Source organism: Crocuta crocuta, unplaced genomic scaffold, assembly GCF_008692635.1.
Source record: "Crocuta crocuta isolate KB4526 unplaced genomic scaffold, BGI_CrCroc_1.0 scaffold323, whole genome shotgun sequence".
Lineage (NCBI taxonomy): Eukaryota > Metazoa > Chordata > Mammalia > Carnivora > Hyaenidae > Crocuta > Crocuta crocuta.
Window position 1 is genome coordinate 2,601,216 of NW_027536465.1, and position 26,266 is coordinate 2,627,481.

General features: G+C 39.9%; 1 protein-coding gene across 4 annotated transcripts in view; it reads left to right on the plus strand.

Moving 5' to 3' along the window:
• The window catches only part of LOC144218829 (membrane-spanning 4-domains subfamily A member 6A-like), a 40,265-nt gene extending 17,097 nt beyond the window's left edge, over positions 1-23,168 (plus strand). The window contains exons 5-8 of one of the 4 annotated variants that reach the window (XR_013331272.1): positions 6,078-6,197; positions 9,690-9,810; positions 10,936-11,162; positions 22,618-23,168. Coding sequence is in view for 2 of the 4 variants with exons in the window: in XM_077748803.1 (XP_077604929.1) it covers positions 6,078-6,197; positions 9,690-9,810; positions 22,618-22,646 (270 nt within the window). In the remaining 2 variants the exon portion in view is untranslated. Of the gene's footprint in view, positions 1-6,077; positions 6,198-9,689; positions 9,811-10,935; positions 11,163-19,907; positions 20,107-22,617 lie in introns of those variants that run through there. The other 3 variants (XR_013331271.1, XM_077748803.1, XM_077748805.1) reach the window with 3 other exon arrangements.
• The last annotated feature ends 3,098 nt before the right edge of the window (positions 23,169-26,266 follow it).

Below are 26,266 nucleotides of genomic sequence, written 5' to 3' on the forward strand. Positions count from 1 at the left end.
ATTTCGAAATCAGAAAGTATGAGTTATTCAATTTTGCTCCTCTTTTTCAAGATTTCTATTTTTCATCCTGAGTTTCTTTCAATGTCATACAAATTTTAATACCAGCCTACCAATTTCTGTAAGGAAAAACAGCTGGGACTCTAATAGGGATCTCACTGAATCTGCAGATCAATTTGGGGGGTATTGATCTTAACAGTATTATATCTTTGCATCTGTGTGAACGTGGATATTTTTGCATCACTCTTTCAAAGCCATTTTTTTGCTTTCAGAGTATAAGTTTTGTACTTCTTTTCTTAAGTTTACTCTTAAATATTTTATTATTTTTGATGGCATTGTAAATGGAATTTTTTGAATTTTATTTTCAGATGGTTCATTTCCAGTGTATAGAAATACCATTGATTTGTGGACGTTGACCTTGTATCTTGTCCCTTCTGCTAAAGTCATTTATTGGTTCTAATAGTTTTTAGTATATTCCTTAGGATATTCTGGATAGAAGAACAGGTAATCTGTGAATAGACCCTTGACAAACTTGGATGCCTTTTGTTTTTGTTTATCCCCTAATCTCCCTGGCTAGGGTTTTAAGTGTTTTAATCACGAAAGGGTCTTGGGTTGTTGTCAAATGCTTTTTTCTGCATCTACTGAGATAGTCATACGGCTGTTTTTTATTTTATTGATATGGTGTATTACATTGACTTTTGGAGATTAAACTGACCTTGCATTTATGGAATAAACCACATTTGGTCATGGTGTATAATGCTTTTTATAAGTTCCTAGATTAGGTTTGTTAGCATTTTGTTGAAGGTTTTTGCACCCATGTTCATAAGAGATATTGGTTTATAGTTTTGTTGCTTTTGTGATGGCTTGGTCTGGATATCAGGGTAATACCGGCCTCACAGAATGAGTTAGGAAGTGTCCCCTCCTATTCTATCTATGGAAGAGTTTGTGAAGAAATGATATTAATTCTTTAAATATTTGGTAGAAGTCACCATTGAAGTCATCTGGAACTGGCTTTTTCTTCATGGAAGGTTTTTAGTATCAAATTTGTTATAGATTTGTTCAGATTTTCTGGTTCTTCTTGAGTTAGTCTCAATAGCTTGTACATTGCTAGGAATTTGTCCATTTCATGTAATTTACCTAATTTGTTGCCATATAATTGTCCATAGTCAATGTTATCAGCAAATCTTGCTTTACTTGCTTAATCATTTACTTTAGTGCTCTGACCATCTTTATAATGATTATTTTGAAATCTTTGTCTAATGAAGATTACATTTGGCAACTCTCACAGACAATTTCTATTACCTGCTTTTTTTTTTCCTTATGCATCAAAGTGCATAAGTGTATATACACTTCTGTTTCTCTGCCTGTCCCATAAATTTCTTGTTGTTGGAAACTGGACATTTGTTTTATGTTTATTTGTTTATTTTTAGAGAGAGTGAGCACCAGGGAAGGGCAGAGAGAGAGAAAGAGAATCCCAAGCAGGCTCAATGCTGTCAGCATAGAACCTCCTACGCGGCTCAATCTCACAGACTTTGAGCTCATGACCTGAACTGAAATCAGGAGTCAGACAACTGACTGAGCCACCCAGATGCCCTGGAAACTGGGCATTTTAGATAATACATTGTAGCAACTCGGCATGAGTTCCCGACCCAACGGAACTTGGCTTACGATTATAACGGCTTATAATCATTATTTGATTTGTTTTGTTTTGTTTTGTTTTAAGGGCTGGCTGAAATAAGTTAGTGAAGTCTATCTCTCCCCCTCGATGTTAAATTGCTCCTCAGGGGTGGGTGCAGCTTTAAGTATACCCACAGTCACCCTAGGGTGCTATTCTCTCTTCTGTAGCCCACTTCTCCCCCAGACAAAATCTCTGAGCTAAAGCTCTGGTTCTAAAATGTGGGGGGCACAAGGCAATGGAGTGTTTCTCTCTGAGTGACACCCCCACTTTAAGAGCTGAGGGCTTGGTGGAGGGGGGCAACTTGCCTCTCGTGATGTGGAAACTCTACCCTATAACTGAAGGCAAGGGTGATCAGGGCATGGCACCTCACTGGCACTGCAACCAAGAGAAAGCCCTCATCCCACAAGCCGGGGCTAGGCAAAAGGAGAGAACCCCCCTCTCTTGGCTGCACTCACTGGGACTTAGCCTCTATAGCAAGTAGCTGGAAGCAGGATTAGAAATGCTAATTAGATGATCTGCTCCTGGGGGTTGCTGGGAGATAGCTAGCTAGTACTCTGACTGGGATCTGGGGGGAAAGGGACCCGCACCAACCCAGAATGTTCTCCCTGAACTGGGAAGGGGGCAAGTGGGCATGGCTCTTGGTTCAGCTACCACAGACTCCTACAGCTTTTTGACTGTTAGTAGATTTTCTTTTTTTTTTAATTTTTTAAGTTTATTTATTTATTTGAGAGAGACAGAGACAATGTGAGTGGGGAAAGGGCAGAAAGAGAAGGAGAGAAAGAGAATCCCAAGCAGATTCCGCACTACCAGCACAGACTCTGATACGGGGCTCGAATTCACAAAACCATAAGATCAGGACCTGAGCTAAAACCAAGAGTCGGATGCTTAACTAATGGAGCCACCCAGGCACCCCTAGTAGATTTTGTTTCATCATTTGTTGTAGCCCTTAGGATTCTGGAGATTTAGAATGTTGGGGTTCTTCTTAGTTTTCACAAGTTTGGCTGAAGAGTTGATCTGTGAAGATCCTCACACTCTCATGCTGGAAGCAGAATGCTTCAAAAATAATAACATTGTACATTTAATTCAAATGTTTGATTAGGAGTTTTTGGAACATAAATACCTTTATTTTTTTTATTAAGTTTATTTGTTTTCAGAGAGACAGAGACAGCATGAGTGGGGGAGGGGCAGAGAGACATGGAGAAAGAGAGAGAATCCCAAGCAGGCTCCACAGAGCCTGATGCAGGTCTCGAACTCATGAAACGTGAGAAACCTGAACCCAAATCAAGAGTCAGACGCTTAACTGACTGAGCCGCCCAGGCACCCCTGGAACATAAATGTCTTTTTATAGGTGATCTTGGTTCATAAGCCTTTCTGAATCACTTATTCTCCTTTCTCCCTCTTCAATCCGTGCATTGGAGGCCTCTAATTTATTATGTATCTCATTTATCGCATTTTTTAATTCTTCATGCCTATTTTTATTTTCCATTCTGTCTGTAGCCATAGTTTCTTTGATGTCCCCTATGTTTTTTTCAAGCCCAGCTATTAATTTTACCATTATTATTCTAAAATCTTGTTCAGTTATGCTGCTGATATCTGTTTTGAGCAGTTCATTACCTGTCATTTCTTCTTGGAGTTTCTTTGGAGGAGAGGTCTTTCGTGTCGTCATTTTAGTTAGCTTTCCGGCTCTTGTTGGTTTTAAAGACCTGTTATGCTCTCTGTATCTATGAGCGCTGCTATATCCAAGAAGACTCTTTGACTGTCCAGGGCCTATCCTTTCAGAGAGTGTTTTTTGAATGGTATCTCTTGGTCTCTCTTGTTGGGACCTTGGTTATTTTATTTTCCTATTCGTAGTGATATTTGGGACTCTCAACCTTGTGTACTCTGGCTTGTTTCTTGAGGTAGCCCAACAGAAAGCAGATCTCCGAGAACCTGAAGGATGGCCAGGATGGACTCCCTGTCAGAGGAGCTTGGGTTACCGGTCTGCTATAAAAGGGTATAACTCAGGAACAGCCAGGTGGAAGAGATGTGTAGGGCAAGTACTCCCGGAGCACCCCCATGTGTTCACTGTTAACCTTAAAAATAAAACTGCCAGGGGCCCCTGGGTGGCTCAGGTCATTATCTCACAGATCATGGGTTCGAGCCCCATGTCCAGCTCTGTGCTGACAGCTCGGAGCCTGGAGCCTGTCTTCAGATTCTGTGTCTCCCTCTCTCTGCTTCTCCCCTTTATGTTCTTTCTCTTTCCCTCCAAAATAAATACTTAAATTTTTTTATTAAAAATTTTTTTTAAAAAAGAATAAAACTGCCAGTTATTTAACCAACAAAATTGGGTTTATTTGGCAATGGAGAAAATTGCAAAATAGGAAAGAATGACCACGGCAAAACTACACAGAAGGCCCCTCATAAGCCTTTCTGACCTCATACATGGATATAGGGTAAGTGTGCAGAGGCGTTGTAAGTATGCATTTTCTGGAGCATACCACAACCTGGTTTTGTACTAGGGAAGGTCTTTCTAGCTGATGCACCCCACAGTATAGCTCTACATTTCAAAAAGTGAAATTGAAATCTTTAGCACAGCATGCCAGATTCCTCATAATCCATCCCGTGCCCACTTCTCCTGCCCATTTTATCCAACTCCTCTTCGTGTTGTGAGTTCCAGCCACACCAAATGATTCACTTCCCTGACGACCTGCTTTCCCATGCTGCTAAAATTTTGTATACACCCTCTCTCTTCCAGAATACATTTTCTCAATTTTGTCCACCACTGTGAATTGAAACCTGGATACAGCAAGACAGGATCTTCAGGGAAGAAGCCAGGGTCATAGTATCTAGGAAGTGAAGGACCAAGCTTAGAAAACACACAGGGTCTGAGGGGCACCTGGGTGGCTCAGTCAGTCGACTGTCTGACTTCGTTCGGCTCAGGTCACGATCTCACAGTTTGTGGGTTCGGGCCCCGTGTCAGGCTCTGTGCTGACAGCTCAGAGCCTGGAGCCTGTTTCGGATTCTGTGTCTCCCTCTCTCTCTCTGCCCCTCCCCTGCTCACGCTGTCTCTTTCTCTCTCAGAAATAAATAAAACATTAAAAAATTATTTTAAAAATTATAAAATAAAATAAACATAAAAAAAAAAGACAGAGGATCTGAGAAAGTTCCAGAAGCCAGAAACAGAAAGCCTAGAAGTGCAGACTGTCTTTTAGCAAGGAGAATCTGGCCGGTTGTTACCATCACTGATACCAGAGCTTCTCTCTAGCACCCAAGCATCCCGCTGCCCCACCGTATAACATCTGAGCTGCCCACTCCAGAGATGAATTCCAGTCTTCTGTTCATCTTTAAGTTACTTGCTCAAGATTCATAATCCTTAGGAAGAACATTCCATTGGCAACATCCTGGCCCTGCCTCCTGCAGATTGAAGTCATAGTAAAGTTCGATAAACTTCTTTCATACAGACCAAACAGGTAAGAGCCCCCAGAATAAAAGGGTGGCTGCCTGCTAGACAAGCAAAAATCAATATGCCCATTTCAGTTCTTTCTTTGGTTGACCAGTATCAAATCACTTCCTTCTTCCCTTTATTAAAAAAAAAAAATCCTCTTTAAAATGTAACTATCCCTTATGTGCACATAAAAAAATCCATGAGTCCCTTCTCAAAGGGGCAGTTTCTCTTCACAGGTCATGCGAGGCTCACAGTGCCATTCAAAAGAGAGCAGATATTAGGGCACCTGGGTGGCTCAGTCGGTTAAGTGTCCACCTTGGTTCAGGTCACGATCTCACGGTTTGTGAGTTCAAGCCCCACATCAGGCTCTGGGCTGACAACTCAGAGCCTGGAAACTGCTTCAGATTCTGTGTCTCCCTCTCTCTCTCTCTGCTCCTCCCCTGTTCATGCTCTGTCTCCCTGCGTCTCTCATAACTAAATAAATGTTTTTAAAAATTAAAAAAAAGAGAGAGAGAGACAGCGTATGCTATCTTGAAGGAAGCTGGGAACTATGGGAAGGTATGAAGTAGTAAGGTGACCTTACTGGGGTAGCAATGACCCTGGCATATCCTGGACCTGAGGCTTCTTCATAGCCTGATGTTCATGAAATTTTATTAAATGAAATTAAGTGTTTGCCATTTTGTCTCCCCCATTAGTTCATAAGCTTTTCAAGCAGAAGCCTGTGTTTATCCCTAGCACAATGTTTAGCATGTTACAGGCACTGTTTAATTAGTTGTTGAATAAATAAATACTTCATCAGGAAAAAAAAAAACCCACCTTTTTTTTATCCTGCTGGATTCCAGACAAATTTGAGGCAGAGTCCTGATTCCAGATAAAAAATTTCCAACTTAAATGCTCTTGAAAGGACAACAGGCTTATTGCTTCATCAAAACCTGCTTATGCTGCCTGTGACCAGTTTTCTTTGTATGTCTATTACAGCTTATTTTTAGCCTGGTTATGAACATCATAAGTGCCTGCTTGTCTGCACTTGGTATACTTATATTAAGTATTGCAAGTTTAACATATCATCCAGAAGCCAATGCGTACAATTGGTCACATGTAAGTACCAAGTTTAATAGCAACTGGATTAAAAATTTAGATATAAATGGAAAAACTATGGTAAATGATGTATGTTGCAATGGTAAGGTATGGAAATGACAACCAAATTTGATGTATTTGACATCAAATCCCATTTTGCCATGGGAATATTTAAAAATTAGTTTTAGTCCAACTAAAGAAACACTAGAAACCTCAGAGAGAGATCAAAATTATCATTATGAGAAGATAAAGTGATAAGATGCCTAGAAAACCCCAAAGACTCAACTAAAAAAAAAAACTACCGAAACAAAACAATTTAGTAAAGAAAAACATAGACAATATATTTTCTTTACACTAGGAATTACCACTTAGATATTGAAGAAGAAAAAATAAATAATCCAATCAAAATAACAACAAAACTATTAAAAACATGAGGGTTGTAAAAAAAAAAAAAGAACTGAATACTTTGAGAAACTACATTCTTTTTTTTTAATATTTATTAACTTTTGAAAGACAGAGCATGAGTGGGGGAGGGGCAGAGAGAAAGGGAGACACAGAATCCGAAGCAGGCTCCAGGCTCTGAGTGGTCAGCACAGAGCCAGATGAGGAGCTCAAACTCACAACCTGTGAGATCATGACCTGAGCTGAAGTCAGACGCTTAACCAACTGAGTCACCCAGGGGCCCAAGAAACTACATTCTTGAATGCAAATTCACAATGTCATAAAATTGTTAAGATTCTGTAAAATAATACATAGATGTGATGTAATTCCATTTGGAATCCCAAAAAAGGTTTTGGGGTGAATGAAATAAAATTACTCAAAAATGTGTATGGATGGAAAAAAAGATTGTGTGAAAAGTCCCAAGAAATTCTAGAAGCCGAATAATGATTGGGGAGGTACAGACAACTTGTTACATCAGAAATGCTGTAATATAATAAAAATGGTATAGTATTTACACACTAAAAGAAAAATCAATCAAAGAACAGCGAGTTGAGAAATAAATCCTAGTATAGGCAAAAACATTATTTTATGGGAGATCACTTTACCAGTCCATATGGAAAAAGTGAAATTTAATAAAATGATATTCAATCCATATGCTCTCCATTTCCAAAAAAAATAGTAATGGGCTCTACTTACCAGTGTCTAAAAAGAAATCACAGATTCAATGAATGAGCATTAAAAAAGAAAGAAAGAAAAGAAAGAAATGAATGAATGAGCCTAAAAACCATTGGAAAATGGCATAAAGTATAGAATTAGTGCATCTATTACAAAAGCAAATGAGAAAACCAAGAAGTAGAGAGGAAAAAGAAACACATTTCATGTCACAAATATTTACGTCTTGGATATGTTATGGGCTGAGATACCAATAACCTAAGGAGTTAATAATATAATAATATAATAATAACCCCCCCCCCAACCAGTAGGCTGCAAGGGTGCGGCCACCACCATGGTGAGCTGAAGTAAGGCCACCTCCTCAGCAGGTCCTGTGGACCGAGCATGGAGCCACACAGGATTATTCTCAAGCCTCGACTTCTAAAGAATTGCCCTATTGGGTTTGGGCCTCGCTTGGGGTCTATGACCCCCACTTCCCTTCTCATAGCTCCCTTTTGGAAGGGCAATATCTAGCCTATGCCCATCCCACCATTATGTCTTAGAGGTAGATAACTGCTTTTCTGATTGAGCAGGTCCACAGATGAAGAGGAATTCTACCTCAATATGGACCTTTCTAGGAGTCTCATCCACAACAGATTTAGATAATTTAGATGATGGGCTTTGGGGCTTTTTAATATGATGATATTTAGGTCAGATTTTGAACTTGGAGTTGATATTAAGATGGGTCAAAACTTTTGGAGATATTGGGATCGGGTAAATAGATTTTGTACATGGGAGGGACATGAACTTAGAGGCAGGGCAGAGACAGACTGTTAAAAGGAAGTTGAATTATGTCCCCAGAAAAGATGTGTCCTAACCCATAGTACCTCAGAATGTGACATTATTTGAGAACAAAGTCTCGCAGATGTAATTAGTTGAGATGAGGTCATATGCGAATAGAGTGGGCCATTCATCCAATGTAACTCGTGTCCTTTATAAGAAGAAAGAAGTTTAGACACAGACAAGGAAAGAAGATGGCCAAGTATACATGAAGGCTGAGGTTGTAGTTAGGCTGACGCAAGCCAAGGGACACTTGGGGCTACCAGAAGCTGAAAGAGGTAGGGAAAAATCCTCTCCTAAAGACTTTGGAAGGAACATTCTCTTGCCAATACATGCTTTTTGGTCTTTGACCCTCAGAACGGTGAGACAATAAAGTTCAGTTGTGTTACCACCCAGCCATGGTACTTTATTACAGGGCCCCTAGGACACTGGTATAGCAGGTCAATAAACAGCCACCAACTGCTGTCCTCTTATGCTCTGAACCAACTGAGGTAAAATATGACAATCAAGCAGATATAGATAAAAATTATCAGCTTTATCGTGATTACCAAATGAGCTTGCTGCAACCTCTTTCCGTGAACTTAACTTATCTACCTAGATACAGGTAGACAATAGGTCCCCCTGTGCTGGGACCAGGACATTATCAGAGGTTGAGGAGAACTTGGGCTCACAAAGAGAAACGATTCTGCAAAAAGAGAAAGAACCCAAAAGGGCCGGGTTCCTCTTGTGAAATCATCAGTTAGATAAAGCTCTGCTTCTCAAATGGGGAGTTGCAGCTGCGGAGCACTAAGAGACACTAGAAGCCTCTCTTAGAGCAGAAAGTCCTACTTTGGGCCATGGTAGAAAAATGGGAAAGGAGAGAGAATGGGTCCACCTAATACATGTAATAATGCTTATGATACATAGGTTAAGAGGAAATAGATCATGCAAATTACACATGCAGTAAATGGAAAAGCACAAAACACAAATCATGCAATGAGTCTTACCAAAAGAGAAAGTATAAAGAGAGAAAAAGATGGGTGCTCAGTGTCAAACCCTGAAGAATCTCACCCAGCCCACAGCACTAAGGTAATCTCTCTGCTTTCCAGTCTGGTCACATGTAAAAGAGAAATAAACGGGGGCGCCTGGGTGGCTTAGTCGGTTGAGCGTCCGACTTTCGCTTGGGTCGTGATCTCGCGGTTCGTGGGTTCGAGCCCCGCGTCCGGCTCTGTGCTGACTGCCAGCTCAGGGCCTGGAGCCTGTTTCGGAGCCTGTCTCCCTCTCTCTCTGACCCTCCCCTGCTCACGCTGTCTCTCTCTCTCTCTCCTAGAAAGAAAAAAAAAGAAAAAAAAAGAGAAATAAACGTACCCAACTTGTGCAGTTGTTACTAGAATTAGTACTTGACATAATGCAAGGTGCATGTAAGAGTACTTGATAAATTTAAAACATATTTTGTTCTTAGGAAAAACACACAAAAATCATCACGGTTGTGTGAAAATGATATGATGAATGATATTTATTCCGTGCTTAGTAAGTCTTGTTCTTGTATCATTTTTAAATGGCTCATTAATATGAGGAATGTTTCTTTTCTTTTTAATTCAGTTAACTGGTGGTATGCTTTTACAATATGTACTCTTCACCACCATTGCAGAAGTGATCTGTGCATGCTTCATTATCAAATGGATTGAAGTAGCAATACATCATCCAGAATGCAGTGAAATGAGTGAGTAATTTTGTTTCTGGCTGGTCGATCAGGAGAAAGCAGCTTCTGTTAAGGATCCTCTCTGCAGGCAAATCATCAAAACCCTAGATGAGAACAAAAGCAGTAACCTCTTTACCATCAGCCATAGCAACTTCGTACCAGACATGCCTCCTGAGGCAAGGGAATTAAAAGCAAAAATGAACTATTGGGACCGTATCAAGATAAAAAGCTTCGGCACCACAAAGGGAAAGGTCAGCAAAGCTAAAAGGCAACCTTCAGAATGGGAGATGTTTGCAAATGACATATTTGACTAAGGGTTAGTATCCAAAACATCTAAAGAACTCAACACCTGAAAAAACAAATAATCCAGTTTTTAAAAATGGGCAGAAGACATGAGTGGACATTTTTTTTCAAAGAAGATGTCCAGATGGCTAACAGACACATGAAAAGATCTTCAACATCACTCATCATTGGGGAAATAAAAATCAAAATTACAGTGAGTTATCACCTTACACCAGTCAGAATGGCTCAAATTAACAGCACAGGAAACAACAGGTGTTGGCAAGGATGTGGAGAAAGGGGAACCCTCTTACACTGTTGGTGGGAATGCAAACTGGTGCAGCCACTCTGGAAAACAGTATGAAGCCTCCTCAAAAAGTTAAAAATAGAACTACCCTATGATCCACCAAATGGACTACTGGTATTTACCCAAAGGATACAAAACTCTGATTAGAAGGGATACATGCACTGATGTCTTGTAGACATCATCCAGATGCATCATCTTGCATCACCCAGGAGATTCATAGAAGGAATATATACTGAAAAGATTTCACATAGACTGAAAAAATAATATGGGGACACGAAATGCTATGGACTGTGAAATTCAAATTTAGTTATAAATTTTTGTTTCCAAAGTTTGAGATCTTCATGTCCCTTCAGAAAGTAGAGATTTTAGGGGTGCCTGGGTGGCTTAGCCGGTTAAGCGTCCGACTTTCGCTTAGGTCATGATCTCGCAGTTCGTGGGTTCGAGCCCCGCGTCGGGCTCTGTGCTGACTGCCAGCTCAGAGCCTGGAGCCTGTTTCAGAGTCTGTCACTCCCTCTCTCTCTGACCCTCCCCTGCTCACGCTGTCTCTCTCTCTCTCCTAGAAATAAATAAAAATATTTAAAAAAAAAAGAAAGTAGAGATTTTAGAAGACATTGAAGAGACTAATCTGGAATAGAAGAATAGAGCTCTCTAAAAATCTATTCCTCCATAAGATAAATGAGAACACTGACAGAAGCTGTCAAAATTAACATTTCCTAACTCTGGAAATTAATCAAAGACTTGCAACAATCCAGGGAACACTTACGCAGGAAAACATGGCTGAACCTTGGTAAGAACGATGAGTTTTGTGGTTATCATTTGCCCTGTTCCCATCTCCACAGTAACCTTTAAATGAAATAACCTTCCGACCACAGTAACTGTGAAAAACACCAGCCCAACAGCCACAAGCAGACGAAAACTGAGATTGGAGTTGCCAAAAACAAAAACAAAAATCAAACAAACAAACAGAAACATTCCCAGAGCATTGTTTCTGATTAGTGTGGCAGCTCCCTGGAAATCTCCATGGGCAAGGCTCTTCTTTATTCACCTCTGAGCTCAATCACCATGCAAAGTTTTCTGGGATGTTTGTCAGAACAATTAGTGACATTGAACATTGTGTTAGCCTAAAGCAGGGATAACAGTTGGGGAAAACAAGAGGCTTACCAAAAAACGTAAGAGAAAAATCCTAGGGCATAAGAGGTCCCCTGGGAACCTTGAAACTGTGGCAATCCTGGAAATCGAGAAGGATTATTGTGCTTATGAAGAGATGTGTGCATGCCCAGGAAAAGACGTGTCAATACTCTAATCTCCCACCTCTGAGCTGACCGGAAGCTATCTGCAAACAGTAAGTGATAGCTAAGGTAGAGTTGCAACCTGTCTTCCAAGCCTGTAAAGACTTACCCCAACACACACACACACACACACACACACACACACAGAGCTTCTCAACAAAGCCTGGGAAACTTCTTGGCTCAAAGCAGTTAAGGAAATCTATGTCCAATCATGTAATGATCACTAAGCTAACAGAGCAGAGATGTCAGTATCCCTACACGACATGAGTACTCTACACAATTAGTTCAGGAAAGCCACCCCTAGAATAACAAAAACAACAACAAAAACCAAAACCAACCCCTGGGAGAATGTGATTTCCAACAGATTCTACATTATAGTATTTGATTTGATTTTAAATATAAATATTACATTTAATTTTATTAAATTAGATTATATTTAATTTATATTATATTATATATTGTATATATCATTTTCATTATTTTATTTTAAATACTCAATTTTTAGCAAAAGAAATTATGAGATATGCAAAGAAAGAGAAAAATATGACCTCAACACTGGGGGGGAAAGCCATAGAAGAGGAACCAGAGGAAGCCTAGATATTGGACTTACTAGGAGAAAAAACAAACTCTAAATTAGCTATGCTCAAAGAAACGAGAAACCATGTCTAAAAAATCTAAAGGAAAGTACAAAAGCAATGTTTCATGAAAAGGAATATCAATAAAGATAGAAACTATTGAAAAGAATCAAGTAGAAATTCTAGAGCAGAAAAACATATAATAACTAAAATGAAAACATCACTAACAGAGCTCGACAGAATATTTGATCTGACAGAAGAAATAATGCACCAACTTAGAGATAGATAAATTAAGGGGTGCCTGGATGGTTCAGTTGACTGAGCATCCGACTTCAACTCAAGTCATGATCTCACAGTTCATGAGTTTGAGCCCCGCATCAGGTTTCGTGCTGACAGCTCAGAGCCTGGAGCCTGCCTTGTCTCCTCCTCTCTCTGCCTCTCCCCTGCTCACACTCTGTCTCTGTCTCTCTCTCTATTCTCTCAAAAATAAATAAAATTCAAAAAGAATTTTAAGGTCAATTAAAATTGTCTGCTCCATGGAACAAAATGATAACAAATGAAGAAAAACGAACAGAGCTTCAGACACCTTAACGTAATCAGTCGTATCAAAATGTGCAAAATGGAAGTTGCATAATAGGAGGAAATACAGAAAGAGAAAGCTACACAAAGAATTTTTGAAAATATATTGGGTGAGAACTCACAAATTTGATGAAAAACATTATTCTACATAATCCAAGGAGCTCAACAAACTCCAAAAAGGAGAAACTACAAAAGATCCAAACCCGGACACGTTATTACCAAGATGCTAATAGACGAAGACCAAGAGAAAATCTTGAAATCAGCAAAAGACAAGGAATTCATCCTGTAAAGGGGATCTTTAATAAAATTCCTCATGGCGGGGGTTGCCTGGGTGGCTCAGTGGGTTAAGCATCTGACTTCAGCTCAGGTCATGATCTCATAGTTTCTGAGTTTGAGCCTTGCACTGGGCTCTGTGCTGACACCTCAGAGCCTGGAGCCTGCTTCAGATTCTGTGTCTCCTTCTCCCTCTGCCCTTCCTCTGCTTGCATGCATTCTCTCTCTCTCTCTCAAAAATAAACATTAAAAAAAGAAATTGGTAAAAGAAGGACATTTTAAAGTCTCACCAATATGTGCAAATGAAAGAGCACATTCGTAAATTACCGAAAGGTCAAAGAAGAAATCAAAAGGAAGAATAAAACATATTTTGAGATGAATAAAACAAACCACATACCACAACTTATTTGATGCAGCTCAAGTAGTGCTTAGAGGGAAATTCATAGCTATCAATACTATATTTATAAAAAGAGAAAAAAGTCTCAAATCAGAAACCTAACTTTCCACCTTTAAAAACTAGAATAGAGATGGGGACTGGGGGAAGCAGGTGAAGGAGAGTAAGAGCACACCTATCATGATGAGCACCGAGTAATGTGCTGAACTGTGGAATCACTATATTGCACACCTGAAGCTGGTATAACACTGTATGTTTGGTCTGTTAACTCTACTGGAACTAAAGTTAAAAGTTTAATAAATATTAAGAACATAAACTAGAAGATAAAACTAAACCCAAAGTCAGAAGAAGAATGTAGATCATCAAGGCTCTGTTGGAAAAAATGAAATAGAGAATAGAAAAACAATTAGAGCAAAAGTTGATTCTTTCCAAAGAATTTATCCCCTCCCAAAAAGACAAATCTTTAGCTACACTACCAAGGAAAAAAGAGATTAGACTTCAGTTACTAAAATCACGAATGAAAGGAGAGATGTGACTAAGAACCCCATGGACATAATAAAGACTAGAGGACATCTGGGTGGCTCAGTCAGTTAAGTGTCTGACTCTTAACATCTCAGGTCCTGACCTCAGGGTTGCGAGTTCAAGGCCTGCATTGGGATCCGCACTGGGCATGAAGCCTATTTAAAAAAAAAAAAAAAAAAAAAAAAAAAAAAAAAAAAAAGACTAAAAGGGGATACTATGAATAATGATATGTCAACAATTTAATTCACCTACATAAAATGGGTAAATTCCTAGAAATATACAAACTATTGAAACTGTCTACCAAGGAGTAATAAAAACCTAAATAGATTCATCACGTTGAGACTGAAATAATAATAGAAAATCTTTTCATAAAGAAAAGCCCAGTCCCAGGTGGCTACACCGTAAATGTTCCTAAACATTTAAAGAATTAACATCAACCTTATACAAATTGTTCTAAAAAAGAAGAGGAGAGAATACTTCCTGACACATTCTATGAAGTTAGTATTACCCTGATACTAAAACCAGACAAATACATTAAACAAAAGGAAACTGCAGACCAGTATCCCTTATGAATATAAATTTTGAAACCTCCAAGGGAAAAAATGCTTCAAATAGAATCCAGCAACATACCAAAAGTATCAGACAACATGAGCAGATAGGATTTGTTGCAGAAATTCAGAGCTGGTTTAACATTAAAATCAATCAATGTAATAACCATGCTGATAAAATAAAAACAAAAAAAACTACATGACCATCTTAATAGACCTAGAAAAAATTTTAACAAAATCTAATACCCTATCATTTTTTTCTAGGAATAGAAAGGAATTTTCTTAACCTGAAAAGGGGCATNATTATACTTGATGGAAAGATACTGAATCCTTTTGCTCTAAGTTCTGGAACAAGACAAGGATGTCTGCTTTTGCCACTTATATTCCACATTGTACTAGAGGTTCTGGCCAGGTAAATTAGACAATAAAAAGAAATAAAAATATTCAGTGTAGTTGGTCAAGGAAGAAGTAAATCTAATTCTCTTTGTAGCTGATATGATCTTGTGGATATAAAATGCTAAGAAATCCACACACAAAAATCTTGTAGAACTAAGTTCAACAAGTTGGTAGGATATGAGATACATATATTAAAAAATCAGTTGTCATTTCTATACATGAGAACACAGTTACAATAACATCAAAAAATATTTGTGTAATTTATGTTCAGGAATAAATTTAAGAAGATGAGTGTAAGACTTGTCCACCACAAACTAGAAATCATTATTGGAAGAAATTAAGGAAGATTTAAATAAATGGAAAAATTTCTTGTTCATGGATCAGAAGATTTTTTTTTTATTTTTTAATGTTTTATTTATTTCTGAGAGAGACAGAGACAGCATGAACAGGGGAGGGTCAGAGAGAGAGGGAGACACAGAATCCGAAGCAGGCTCCAGGCTCTGAGCTGGCTGTCAGCAAAGAGCCCGATGCGGGGCTCGAACCCATGAACCTTGAGATCATGACCTGAGCCGAAGTTGGACGCTTAACCCACTGAGCCACCCAGGCACCCCCATGGATCAGAAGATTTAATATTAAGATGGTAATACTTCCCAAATTAATCTATAGTCCAACATGATCCCTACCAAAATCTCAGCTGATCTTTGTACAAGCTTATCCTAATATTCATATGAAAATGGAATGGACACAAAATAGCCAAATCGATCTTTAAAAAAGAAAACAAACCACTACATACATATTACAAAGGCCAAAATCTGAACAGTGATTCCACCAAATGCTGGTAAGAATATGGAGCACACTGAATTGGTGGGAAAGAAAATGGTACCGTCACTTGGGAAAACAGTGGTTTTGATGATTTCTTACAAACCTAAACATACTACCATACAATCTAGCAGTCAGTCCCTTGGTGTTTACCCCAAGGAGTTGCAACCTTATGCACTCACAAAAATCTGCACACAGACTTTTACAGCAACTATATTCATAGCTGCCAAAACTTGGAAGCAGCCAAGATGCCCATCAGTGGGTGAATGAACAAACTGTGGTCCATCTATCCAAGAAAGTATTATTCAGTGCTAAAAATAAATCAGCTTTCAAGCCATGAAGAGACATGGAGAAACCTCAAATGCATATTACTAAGTAAAGAAGCCATCTGAAAACTATACACACCATGATTCCAACCATATGACATCTGGAAAAGGCAAAACTATGGGTATGTTTACTTTTTATGGAGTAAAAAGATCAGTGGTTGCCAAGGGAAGGGAGCATAACTAGGCAGAGCACAGAGATTTTTAGCGCAGTGAAAATACTCTGTATGATATTACCTAATGATGGATATATGTCATTCTATGTTTTCCCAAACTCCATAGAATATACAACACCAAGAGTTAACTCTAAGGTAAACTATGGACTTCGGGTGATTATGATATGTCAGTGTTGGTTAATCCTTGGTAACAAATGTACCATTCCGGTACAAGATGTCAAAAATGAGGAAGCTATGTATGTGTGGGGACAAGGGATATATGGGAAATCTCTGTACATTCTTCTCAATTCTGTTGCAAAAGCAAAACTGTTCTAAAAAAGGGGGGGGTAGGGAAAGGGGGAAATGGGTGATGGACATTGAGGAGGGCACTTGTTGGGATGAGCACTGGGTGTTGTTTATAAGCAATGAACGATGGGAATCTACTCCAAAGACTAAGAACACACTTTACACACTGTATGTTAGCCAACTTGACAATAAATTATATATTTTTTAAAAACACAAATAAATAAAATTTAAAAAAAAAGAAAAAAGAAAAACAATTGGAGGACTCAAACTTCCCAATTTCAAAAGTACAAAGCTATAGTAACCAAGACATTGTGATATTGGCATAAGGAGAGATGTAAAAATCAGTGCAGTAGCATCAAGAACCCAGACATAAATCCTGAATAAATCTGAAAAGGAAATCACAAAAACTATTCCATTTATAATAGCATCAAAAATAATAAAATACTTCGGGGCGCCTGGGTGGCTTAGTTGGTTAAGCTTCCGACTTTCGCTTAGGTCATGATCTCACGGTTCGTGGGTTCGAGCCCCGCGTCGGGGCCTGTGCTGACTGCCAGCTCAGAGCCTGGAACCTGTTTCAGAGTCTGTGACTCCCTCTCTCTCTGACCCTCCCCTACTCATGCTGTCTCTCTCCTAGAAATAAATAAAACATTCAAAAAATAAATAAATAAATAAATAAATAAATAAAATAAAATAAAATACTTGGGAATTAACCAAGTAGCTGAAAGACTTACACAATGAAAACTACAAAATACTACTGAAAAAAATTAAAGAATATATAAGTAAATGGAACACACATCCCAAGTTCACAATGGAAAGAATCAATGTTGCTAAGATGTCAATACTACTCAAACCAGTCTACAGATTCAGTGTAATCCCTATCAAAATGCAAATACCATTTATGCAGAAACAGAAAAACCCACCTTAAAATTTATATGGAATCTCAACAGATCCCAAATAGCGAAAACAACTTTGAAAAAGAAGAACAAGACTGGAAGACTCACACTTCCTGACTTCAAAACTTACTACAGAGCTACAATAATCAGAATACAGGCTTTTCAACAAATAGTACTGGGGAAACTGGGTACCCACCTGCAAAAGAATGAATTTGGACTTAACTAACACCATGTACAAAAATTAACATAAAATGAATCAAAGACTTAACTGTAAGACCTAGAATAATAAGACTCTTAGAAGAAAACATGAGTCCAAACCTTCATGACATTTGACTTGGCAATGATTTTTTGGATATAACACCAAAAGCATAGGCAACAAAAGAAAAAAATAGACAAATTGGACTTCATGAAAATTAAAAATTTTGTGCCTCAAAAGAGCAAACACAACGAAGAAGGAAAACATTTGCAAACCATATATATAATAAGGGGGTAATATCAAGAAGATATAGAGAACACTTCAAACTCAACAACAAAAATAAACAATTCAAAAATGGGCAAAGGACTTGAATAGACATTTCTTCAGATAAAGCCAATAAGCACATGGAAAAATGTTCAACATCCCTGACCATTAGGGAAATGCAAAATCAAAATCACAATGAGGTATCATCTTATACCCATAAAGATGGCTACTATCAAAATATTTTTTTATAAAAAAGAAAAACAGAAAACAAGTGTTGGCTGGAATGTAAAAAAAAATTAGAACACTTGTGCACTTTTGGTGGGAACATAAAATGGTACAGCTGCTATGGAAAACAATATAATTGTTCCTTGAAAATTTAAAAATAGGATTATCATAGGATCCAGCAATTCTACTTCTGGATATATACCCCAAAGAATTGAAAGCAGGGTCTCAAAGAGGTATTTGTTCACCCATGTTTAGAGAAGCATTATTCACAATGGCTACAATGCTGCCACCCAATTTCCATCAACAGATGAATGAACAAGCAAAATGTGGTATATAACTATAATAGGATATTACTCAGCCTTCAAAAGGAAGAAAGTTCTGACATATGCTACATCATGGATAAACCTTGAGGACATTATACTGAGTGAAATAAAGCAGTCACAAAAAGGCAAATGCTGTGTGATTCCACTCCCTAGGAGATAGAGTGGTCAAAACTGCAGAGTCAGAAAAGAGAATGATGGTTGCCAGGGGCTGGGAGTGAGGAGTTACTGTTTAATGGATATATAGAGTTTTAGTTTTACAAGATGGAAAGAACTATGAAGATGGATGGTGATGATGATTGCAACGGCACCATATATGCATTTAATACCCCTGAACTGTGCACTTAAAAATGGTTATGATGATAACTATTATGTGTATTTTAACACGTAATTTATTTTAAATTGGAAAAAAGTCAATATAATACACTCCATTAATAGAATAAAGGACAGAAACAATCACTAAATCGTGATAGAAGGAAACGGGTTATAATGGCTGATAATCTTATCTCCTTACCTACACAGTTTGTCTAAATTCTTTCAAGATAGATCATTAAATCCCCCCAACCAACACCTACAGTTTGATAAGTCAGCCTAAAACTCTGCATGGAGCCAGCATGGCACATTCGAGGGATTCCTGAAGGATATAGTATTTGGAGGAAAGTGATGGAAAATGATGCTGGAGAGGTAAATTGAGGCCAGATCTTAACAGGGCCCAGCCACATTAGTAAAGAACTTGGAATTTAGCCTTTAAGTACCAGGATGCTATTGAAGCGTTTCTAGCATCAGGGCTTCTTGATCAAACTTTCTGGTTATATACAGCAGTCCCTCTTTATCCGTGGTTTCACTTTCCAAGGTGTCAAGTACCCTCAGTCAACCACTGCCGGAAGTGGATCATCCTCCTGACAGATGGTCAGACAGACAGTCAGTAGTAGCCTAAGGCTACCTCACCAGCCCACAGGACTCACCTCATTGCATCTCGTACGCTATACCCATTAGAATTTCTGCGGTGATCCCTCCCAAATCCTATAGTCGGAGCCAGACAGCTCTCCACTCCATCGGTTGTCCAGATATTTCTCCTTCTGATCTAGAATATGAAGTACAGGACCCACGAGGAATCTCAGCACCCACCCCAGGCCAGCTGAAGGTCATTTTCTGAAGAGTAATATTTTAGTTTAATGTGGTGGTTGTAACTCAATGAAACCTCTGATTTCTGACGGGCCAGAGGTCTGTTGCACCTTGACCTCTCCCCTCAGAACAGAGTGGGTGTTATTTTTCTCAGTGTGGTTTCAACTGGTCACATTTTAGGTTTGCATATTTGTTTGGTTTTCGTTGCTGGGTTCTTTTGTTGTTGCTTTTGTTGTTTTGTTTTTGTTTTGTTTTGTTTCAGTGGTTTGGGATCATGCCCTTATTTTCTGGTATCACAGCGATCAATTTGCTGTCACCCACTCACCCCAGGTCTTTCTCAGAATTGAGTGTCTGTACATAATTCACAAAGAACCAGTGTGACTCCAGTCAAGAACGAAAGATTAATTGTGAACGGGTGAAGAACTCTGCAACTGTTCTCAAGAGGCCTCATGGAAAATACATGCTAATGAAGTCCTTCCCAGTGCGCCTTCTCCCTACTTCTTCAATAAAGGATGCGAGCTGATCACAAGTTGACTCTACGCTTTTTAAAAACAATCTGAGGGGCACCTGGGTGGCTCAGTCAGTTGGGCATCTGACTTCAGCTCAGGTCATAGTCTCACGGTTCGTGGGTTCAAGTCCCGCATCAGGCTCTGTGCTGACAGCTCAGAGCCTGGAACTTGCTTTAGATTCCGTATCTCCCTCTCTCTCTCCCTCTCTCTCTCTCTCTCTGCCCCTTCCCTGCTCACGCTCTGTCTTTCTCTCTCCCAAAAAATAAACATAAAAGTTAAAAAAAAATTTGAGTGAACATGGACAAATACAGCCGGTCCAGGGGATGTAAGAAAGTAAAGGTGAACGTCCACTTTATCTTAGGTTGGAGAAGATCAGCCTGAGTGAAGGGACTCCTTCATCTGAGAAAAGGAAGTATTCTGACTTTGAAGGCAGCCATGATGTCAAGGTAGCAATGGCAAGACTTTTGATTTTACTGTGCTTTCATTTCCTCTCCTGTAAAACAGAAATAATAGTTCCTAGCCCACAGAGTAGATGCAAATATTAAATTATAAAACATCATTAAAGGACTTAGAAGAGCTCCTAGTTAATTCTAATCCCTCAATAAATTCTCATTGTTTATCATTTATGAGCTCTTCTCATTATATCTGTAGGATGATGATATATAGGTGGAATTGTTATTTTCCAAGAATTAGTGACTTCTGAAAGTAGACGTGTGCTCAACATTCTAAGTCCCTAAAAACCACTGAAGAGCTTGCTGGAGGGGTGTTGTTGTGGGTCAAATTGTGTCCCCCCCAAAAAGACATGTTGGTATCCCAGCCCCCCTCAGAATGTGACCTTTTTTGGAAATGGGGTCTTTACAGAGGTAATCATGATAAAAATAAGACCATTAGGATGGTCCCCATATTAATGACCAGTATCCTTGTGAAAAGGGGAAAGTGGACACAGAGGCACACACACACACAGAAGCGCACACACACACAGACGCGTGTGCACACACATACACACACAAGGAAGACTAAGTGAAAACGTCATGTGAAGACAGGATGGGGATGGTACATCTATCTACAAGCCAAGCAACACCAGATTGTTGGGAAATCACCAGAAATGAGGAAGAGGCAAGGAAGGATCTTTTCCTAAAGGTTTCAGAGGGAGCATGACCCGGTCAACAGCTCGATTTTGGATTTTGGATGCCTGGCCCCCAGAACAGTGAGACAATACATTTCTATTGTTCTGAACCACCCTGTTTGTGATACTTCATTACAGTCGCCTAGAAAACTACCACAGGTGCCTTTTCACTATAATGAGCACTATATTCCCCCCTCCCTAGAGGGTATTAGGTTTACAGAGAGGGTGATCCTCACACCCTCATGTCCCGCAGCGCGGGGGATACGTATTTGATAGAATATGTGGCAAAGCGCTTTCAGAAAACGCTGCTGTTGACGTCAGCTGGAAGATGAGGCCAGGTTACAAAAAAGGCCACCACAAACTGCTCAGAACTGTCTACGTGATATTGTAGACAGTAGAAGCCACCGCATACCCACCTAGAATGAAGATAGAATCTATAGGAAGAAGACCATATCCTGATATGGGGTTATATGCACAGGGAATAATGCATGTATCAAGCAAGGAAGACAGTCCCCTCTCCACGAGCAGTCATGGTTCAGGTATCTCCTGGGTGCCCTCATTACAAGTATAGGAATCAGGGGCGCCTGGGTGGCTTAGTCGGTTAAGCGTCCGACTTTTGCTTAGGTCATGATCTCGCGGTTCGTGGGTTCGAGCCCCGCGTCGGGCTCTGTGCTGACAGCCAGCTCAGAGCCTGGAGCCTGTTTCAGTCTGTGACTCCCTCTCTCTCTGACCCTCCCCTGCTCACGCTGTCTCTCTCTCTCTCTCTCCTAGAAATAAAAAATAAATAAATAAAAAATAAAAAAACAAGTAGAGGAATCAGGTGGGGGTGGGGAGCGGTCCCCAGCCCTCTCACGAAACATCCTACAAGCCATTGGAGCCAAAAGACTGGCCCACCCATCTTTGTTAAGGCAGAGGGCAAAACTTGGACTCGGATGTGAAACTGAAGGCTTAAAATCATCAACTCTGAGCCTTGAGAGCTTAAATAAGGACGTTTCAATAATCAGAACTGAAACACTATAATGGAAGGACCATCCACTCACCTGCACTCACTAGGAGAAAATAGCATCAGTTTCATTGCAGGAACCTGAGGGCCCTCTCCCGGTCCGCTGCCCTACATTCCCCCAGAGCATACACACTACCCGGCAGGGTAACGATTCTCAGCCCTTTTGTGTCTTCTCTACCATGAACAAGTAGCCCTAAAAAATGTGGAATCCATTGGCACACATTACTGATACTTTGTGACAACTAACACAACACCTGCTAACACATGAATTCCTGCCGGTGGGAGCCACTAGGGAGGAATCAGCAGTCCCACGGGCCGGCTCATGAACATTTCATGTAGTTGGAGTTCAAGAGTCGTGTTTCCCNATTCTGCCTTGTTAATTTTTTTTAACTCCATTTGCAGGCTGTACTGCCCCCATTGATCGCAGGTGATGTGCACGGTCAAAGGCATTGATGAGTCTGCAGTTTTACAAACTTCCTTTAGCATCTTCCCATAAAATGTATGCCCTGATTACTATCAATGGAAAAGGACAGTCCAAATGAGGACGGACTCTGAGAAGTACTTTGCTGCCTGTCATGACGTCAGTTCTTGCACATGGGCATGCTTCCACACATCCTGAAAAAGCACACTGCAGCAATTCTTGGGCAAAGGAAGTACCACCCCATCGTGGGATTTCTGGGGAAGCTATGAGCATGTTCTTGTTTGTTGCGGTGAGTGAAGGAGATGACGTGCAGAGAAAAGATTTAGAGAAAGAGAGCCAGGAATGCTAGACTTTCTACAATGCTCAGGACAGTCCCAGATGATGATGAATTGTCTCTCATGACTTTTGAATGTGCCACTAGCCATTCATGAAGATAAACTCATTTATAATTGTTTAAGATCAGAGCTTAATAATCTGAACTTTCAGGATTTATCCTATATCAAAGTTTCCGGGAATGTGGCCGCCTCATACTTTGTTTATCACTTGGGACTTCCCCAAGAGTGATTAACCTTATAAAATAACAGGAGAAAAGGCCATGCCACCTGTGGGATATAAATCACCAGTACAACACACTATATCAGTCTACATTTGTAACTATCTCATGCAAACACGTAACGGAAGAGATCTAAGACAGCTTTAAGGTAAAATGAATTACCAAATTGGGGAAAAAACATGAAATACAGGGAGCTCATTTAATTTCTGTTATCTTTTTAATGTTTATTTTTGAGGTAGAGAGGTGGGGGGAGGACACAGAGAGAGGTGGGAGGAGAGAGGATCTGAAGCAGGCTCTAGGCTGAGAGCAGAGAGCCCGACGCCGGGCTCGAACTCACAAACTGTGAGATCATGATCTGAGCTGAAGTCGGACACTTAACCAACTGAGTCACCCAGGTAATTGTTCTAAACATAGTTCATATTACTGCCATCTGTGGTGGTTAATTTTATGTGTCGACTTGAGTGGGCCACAGGATGCCAAATGATGTTTATCTGGTTAAGCATCATGGCTGGGTATGTCTGTAAGGGTGTTTCCAGAAGAGAATGGCATTTGAGTTGGTGTACTGAGTAAAGCAGATGGCCCTCTCCGGTGTGGGTGGGCATCATCCAATCCACTGAGGGCTTGAATAAAATGAGAAGGCAGAGGAAGGTTGAATTTGCTCTCTGCCTGACTGATTGAGCTAGGACATCATACTTCTGCCTTTCTCAGGCCTTCAGACCAGCGTATACACCATCAGCCTCTGACTTTGAGGCTTTCAAACTACACCGCCGGCTTCTCTGGGGCTCCAGCTTGCAAAAAGCAAATGACGAGACTTCTCAGCCTCCACAGTCATGTGAGCCAATACCTTATAATACATCGATGTTTGAAATATAAAGAAATATATACATATGTACTACTTTTCTGGAGAACCCTAATACATCATCCTATATGCATGTTTTAAGATTTATAACACCCGGTAAAAACTCTCTCTTCTGAACATCCCATACTGAAGCTACACATCTGGGTTTTTCCTGTTGTTTTTCAGTCGTACTCTGAGGCTATCTCCAGGGATCCTTCACTACCATTTCTGCAAAGCCTCTTGGGCCACCACTTCTTTTTCCAGTCTGCCCTTGACACATCACCGCCCTTTCAAAGTGATGGCACCTGAGATCATGTTAAGATCATTTTATGAATGTTTGCCTCAGGGTGCCTGGGTGGCTCAGTCCATTAAGCGTCTGACTTCAGCTCAGACCTGCGTATCATGGTTCATGAGTTTGAGCCCCGTGTGGGGCTCTGTGCTGACAGCTTGGAGCTTGGAGCCGGATTCAGATCCTGTGTCTCCCTTTCTCTTGGTGCTCCCACCCTGCTCATGCTCTGGACTTCTCTGTCTCTCAAAAATGGATAAGCAGTTTAAAAAAAAATTTTTAAGAGTATTTGCTTCAATGTCCAGTGGGATTTCTCAGAGTGCATACATTTTCTGGGAGTTTCACTTCCCAATGCCATGTCATAACACGGGGAATCAATACTGTTTTTGCCCTGGTTACTTATTCCTCATTTTCTCTGCTTCAGCACTCTGGAGTTGGCCTTGGCCTGGTCCGCCCACATAGGTTAACGTTTATCCTTCTTTCTTAGACTAAGAAGTCTCTTCTCTTTTTTTATTCTGTTCTTCATTGCTTACAGTAATAATTTCACTCATACCTCTGCTCCTGTTTTTTTTTTGGGGGGGGGTGTTTTGCATTCTTTATACAGATGGCGTCTGATTTTCTTACTTCTCTTAAATCCAAACTTATGATTTTAAAAATGTTCAAGCATCTATTATGTTCTCTAATATATTCCGCCTTTAAAATTTTTTACAACGAAATAGATATTTTATTATAAATTTTTGTACTTTATATTACAGCAAAGGTCTTACACTGGGAAACGTAGGACAAGCCTGGCTTTGCCACTGAGGGGTTGTGTTCTGGTAAGCAAGTCACTGCCTTTCTCCGCGGGTCAGTTACGTCACGTGGAAAATACTTTCCGGGTTTTCTCCCAAATATATCCCTCAAACTTTCATATAAGATAACGTGATGGATAAAGGACCTTACTTTCTAATTTCATGCTATTCTTTTGACCTTTTTAGGGATTATTTTAATAAGTTTAGTGTACAGTACTTGCTCTTCTGTGGCCCTATCTTTTTTTTAATTTTTGTGTGTGTGTATTTATTTTTGAGAGAGAGAGAAGTGAGTGGGGAAGGGGCAGAGAGAGGGAGACACAGAATCCCAAGCAGCCTCCAGGCTCTGAACGGGAGCCCGATGTGGGGCTCAAGCTGAGAGATCATGATGTGAGCCGAAGTCAGATGCTCAACCAACTGAGCCACCCAGGTGTCCCATCTGTGACCTTATGTAAGCCTGTTTGCTAACTAGTGTTCTTTCTTTATTTTTTTAAACTTTTGATGTTTATTTATTTATTTTGAGAGAGAGTGTGAGTGGAGGAGGGACAGAGAGACACAGAATCTGAAGTAGGCTCCAGGCTCTGAGCTGTCAGCACAGAGCCTGATGCAGGGCTCAAACCCACAAACCGTGAGATCATGACCTGAGCCGAAGTCGGATGCTTAACTGACTGAGCCACCCAGGTGCCCCCTAACTAGTGTTCTTAACACACGGTACTGGTGAGCAGTCCTTGACCTTCAAAGAAGTGTTGTTCGTCATATTGGTTATTCAGTAATTTCCCTCTACTTAATATACTCTGTTCCCGGCTGTGGGTGAATCATTCCAGAAATGTTTGCTTATGAAGAATTCAATATAGATTGAGGTATTAGAAGCCAAAGGAACATCTGGACTCCCCAGAGACCATTGAGCATCTAATAGTTGGCATTTCTTGTACATATATACAAAGAGGGAATTGATTTGCAGGAAGGGAAACACTCTAAATTAACATCTTCGGGAATTAACAGGGCAAGAGAAAACCCATCCTTGTGTTCTAGAACTTGAAAAATTGACTTAGCTTTATATCCCAATATATGAGATTGAATTTCATGCAATAAAGCCACATTCAATAACTTAAAAAAATAAAAAGAATATGCTACAGTCACCGGTATAAAAATATAAATATATACT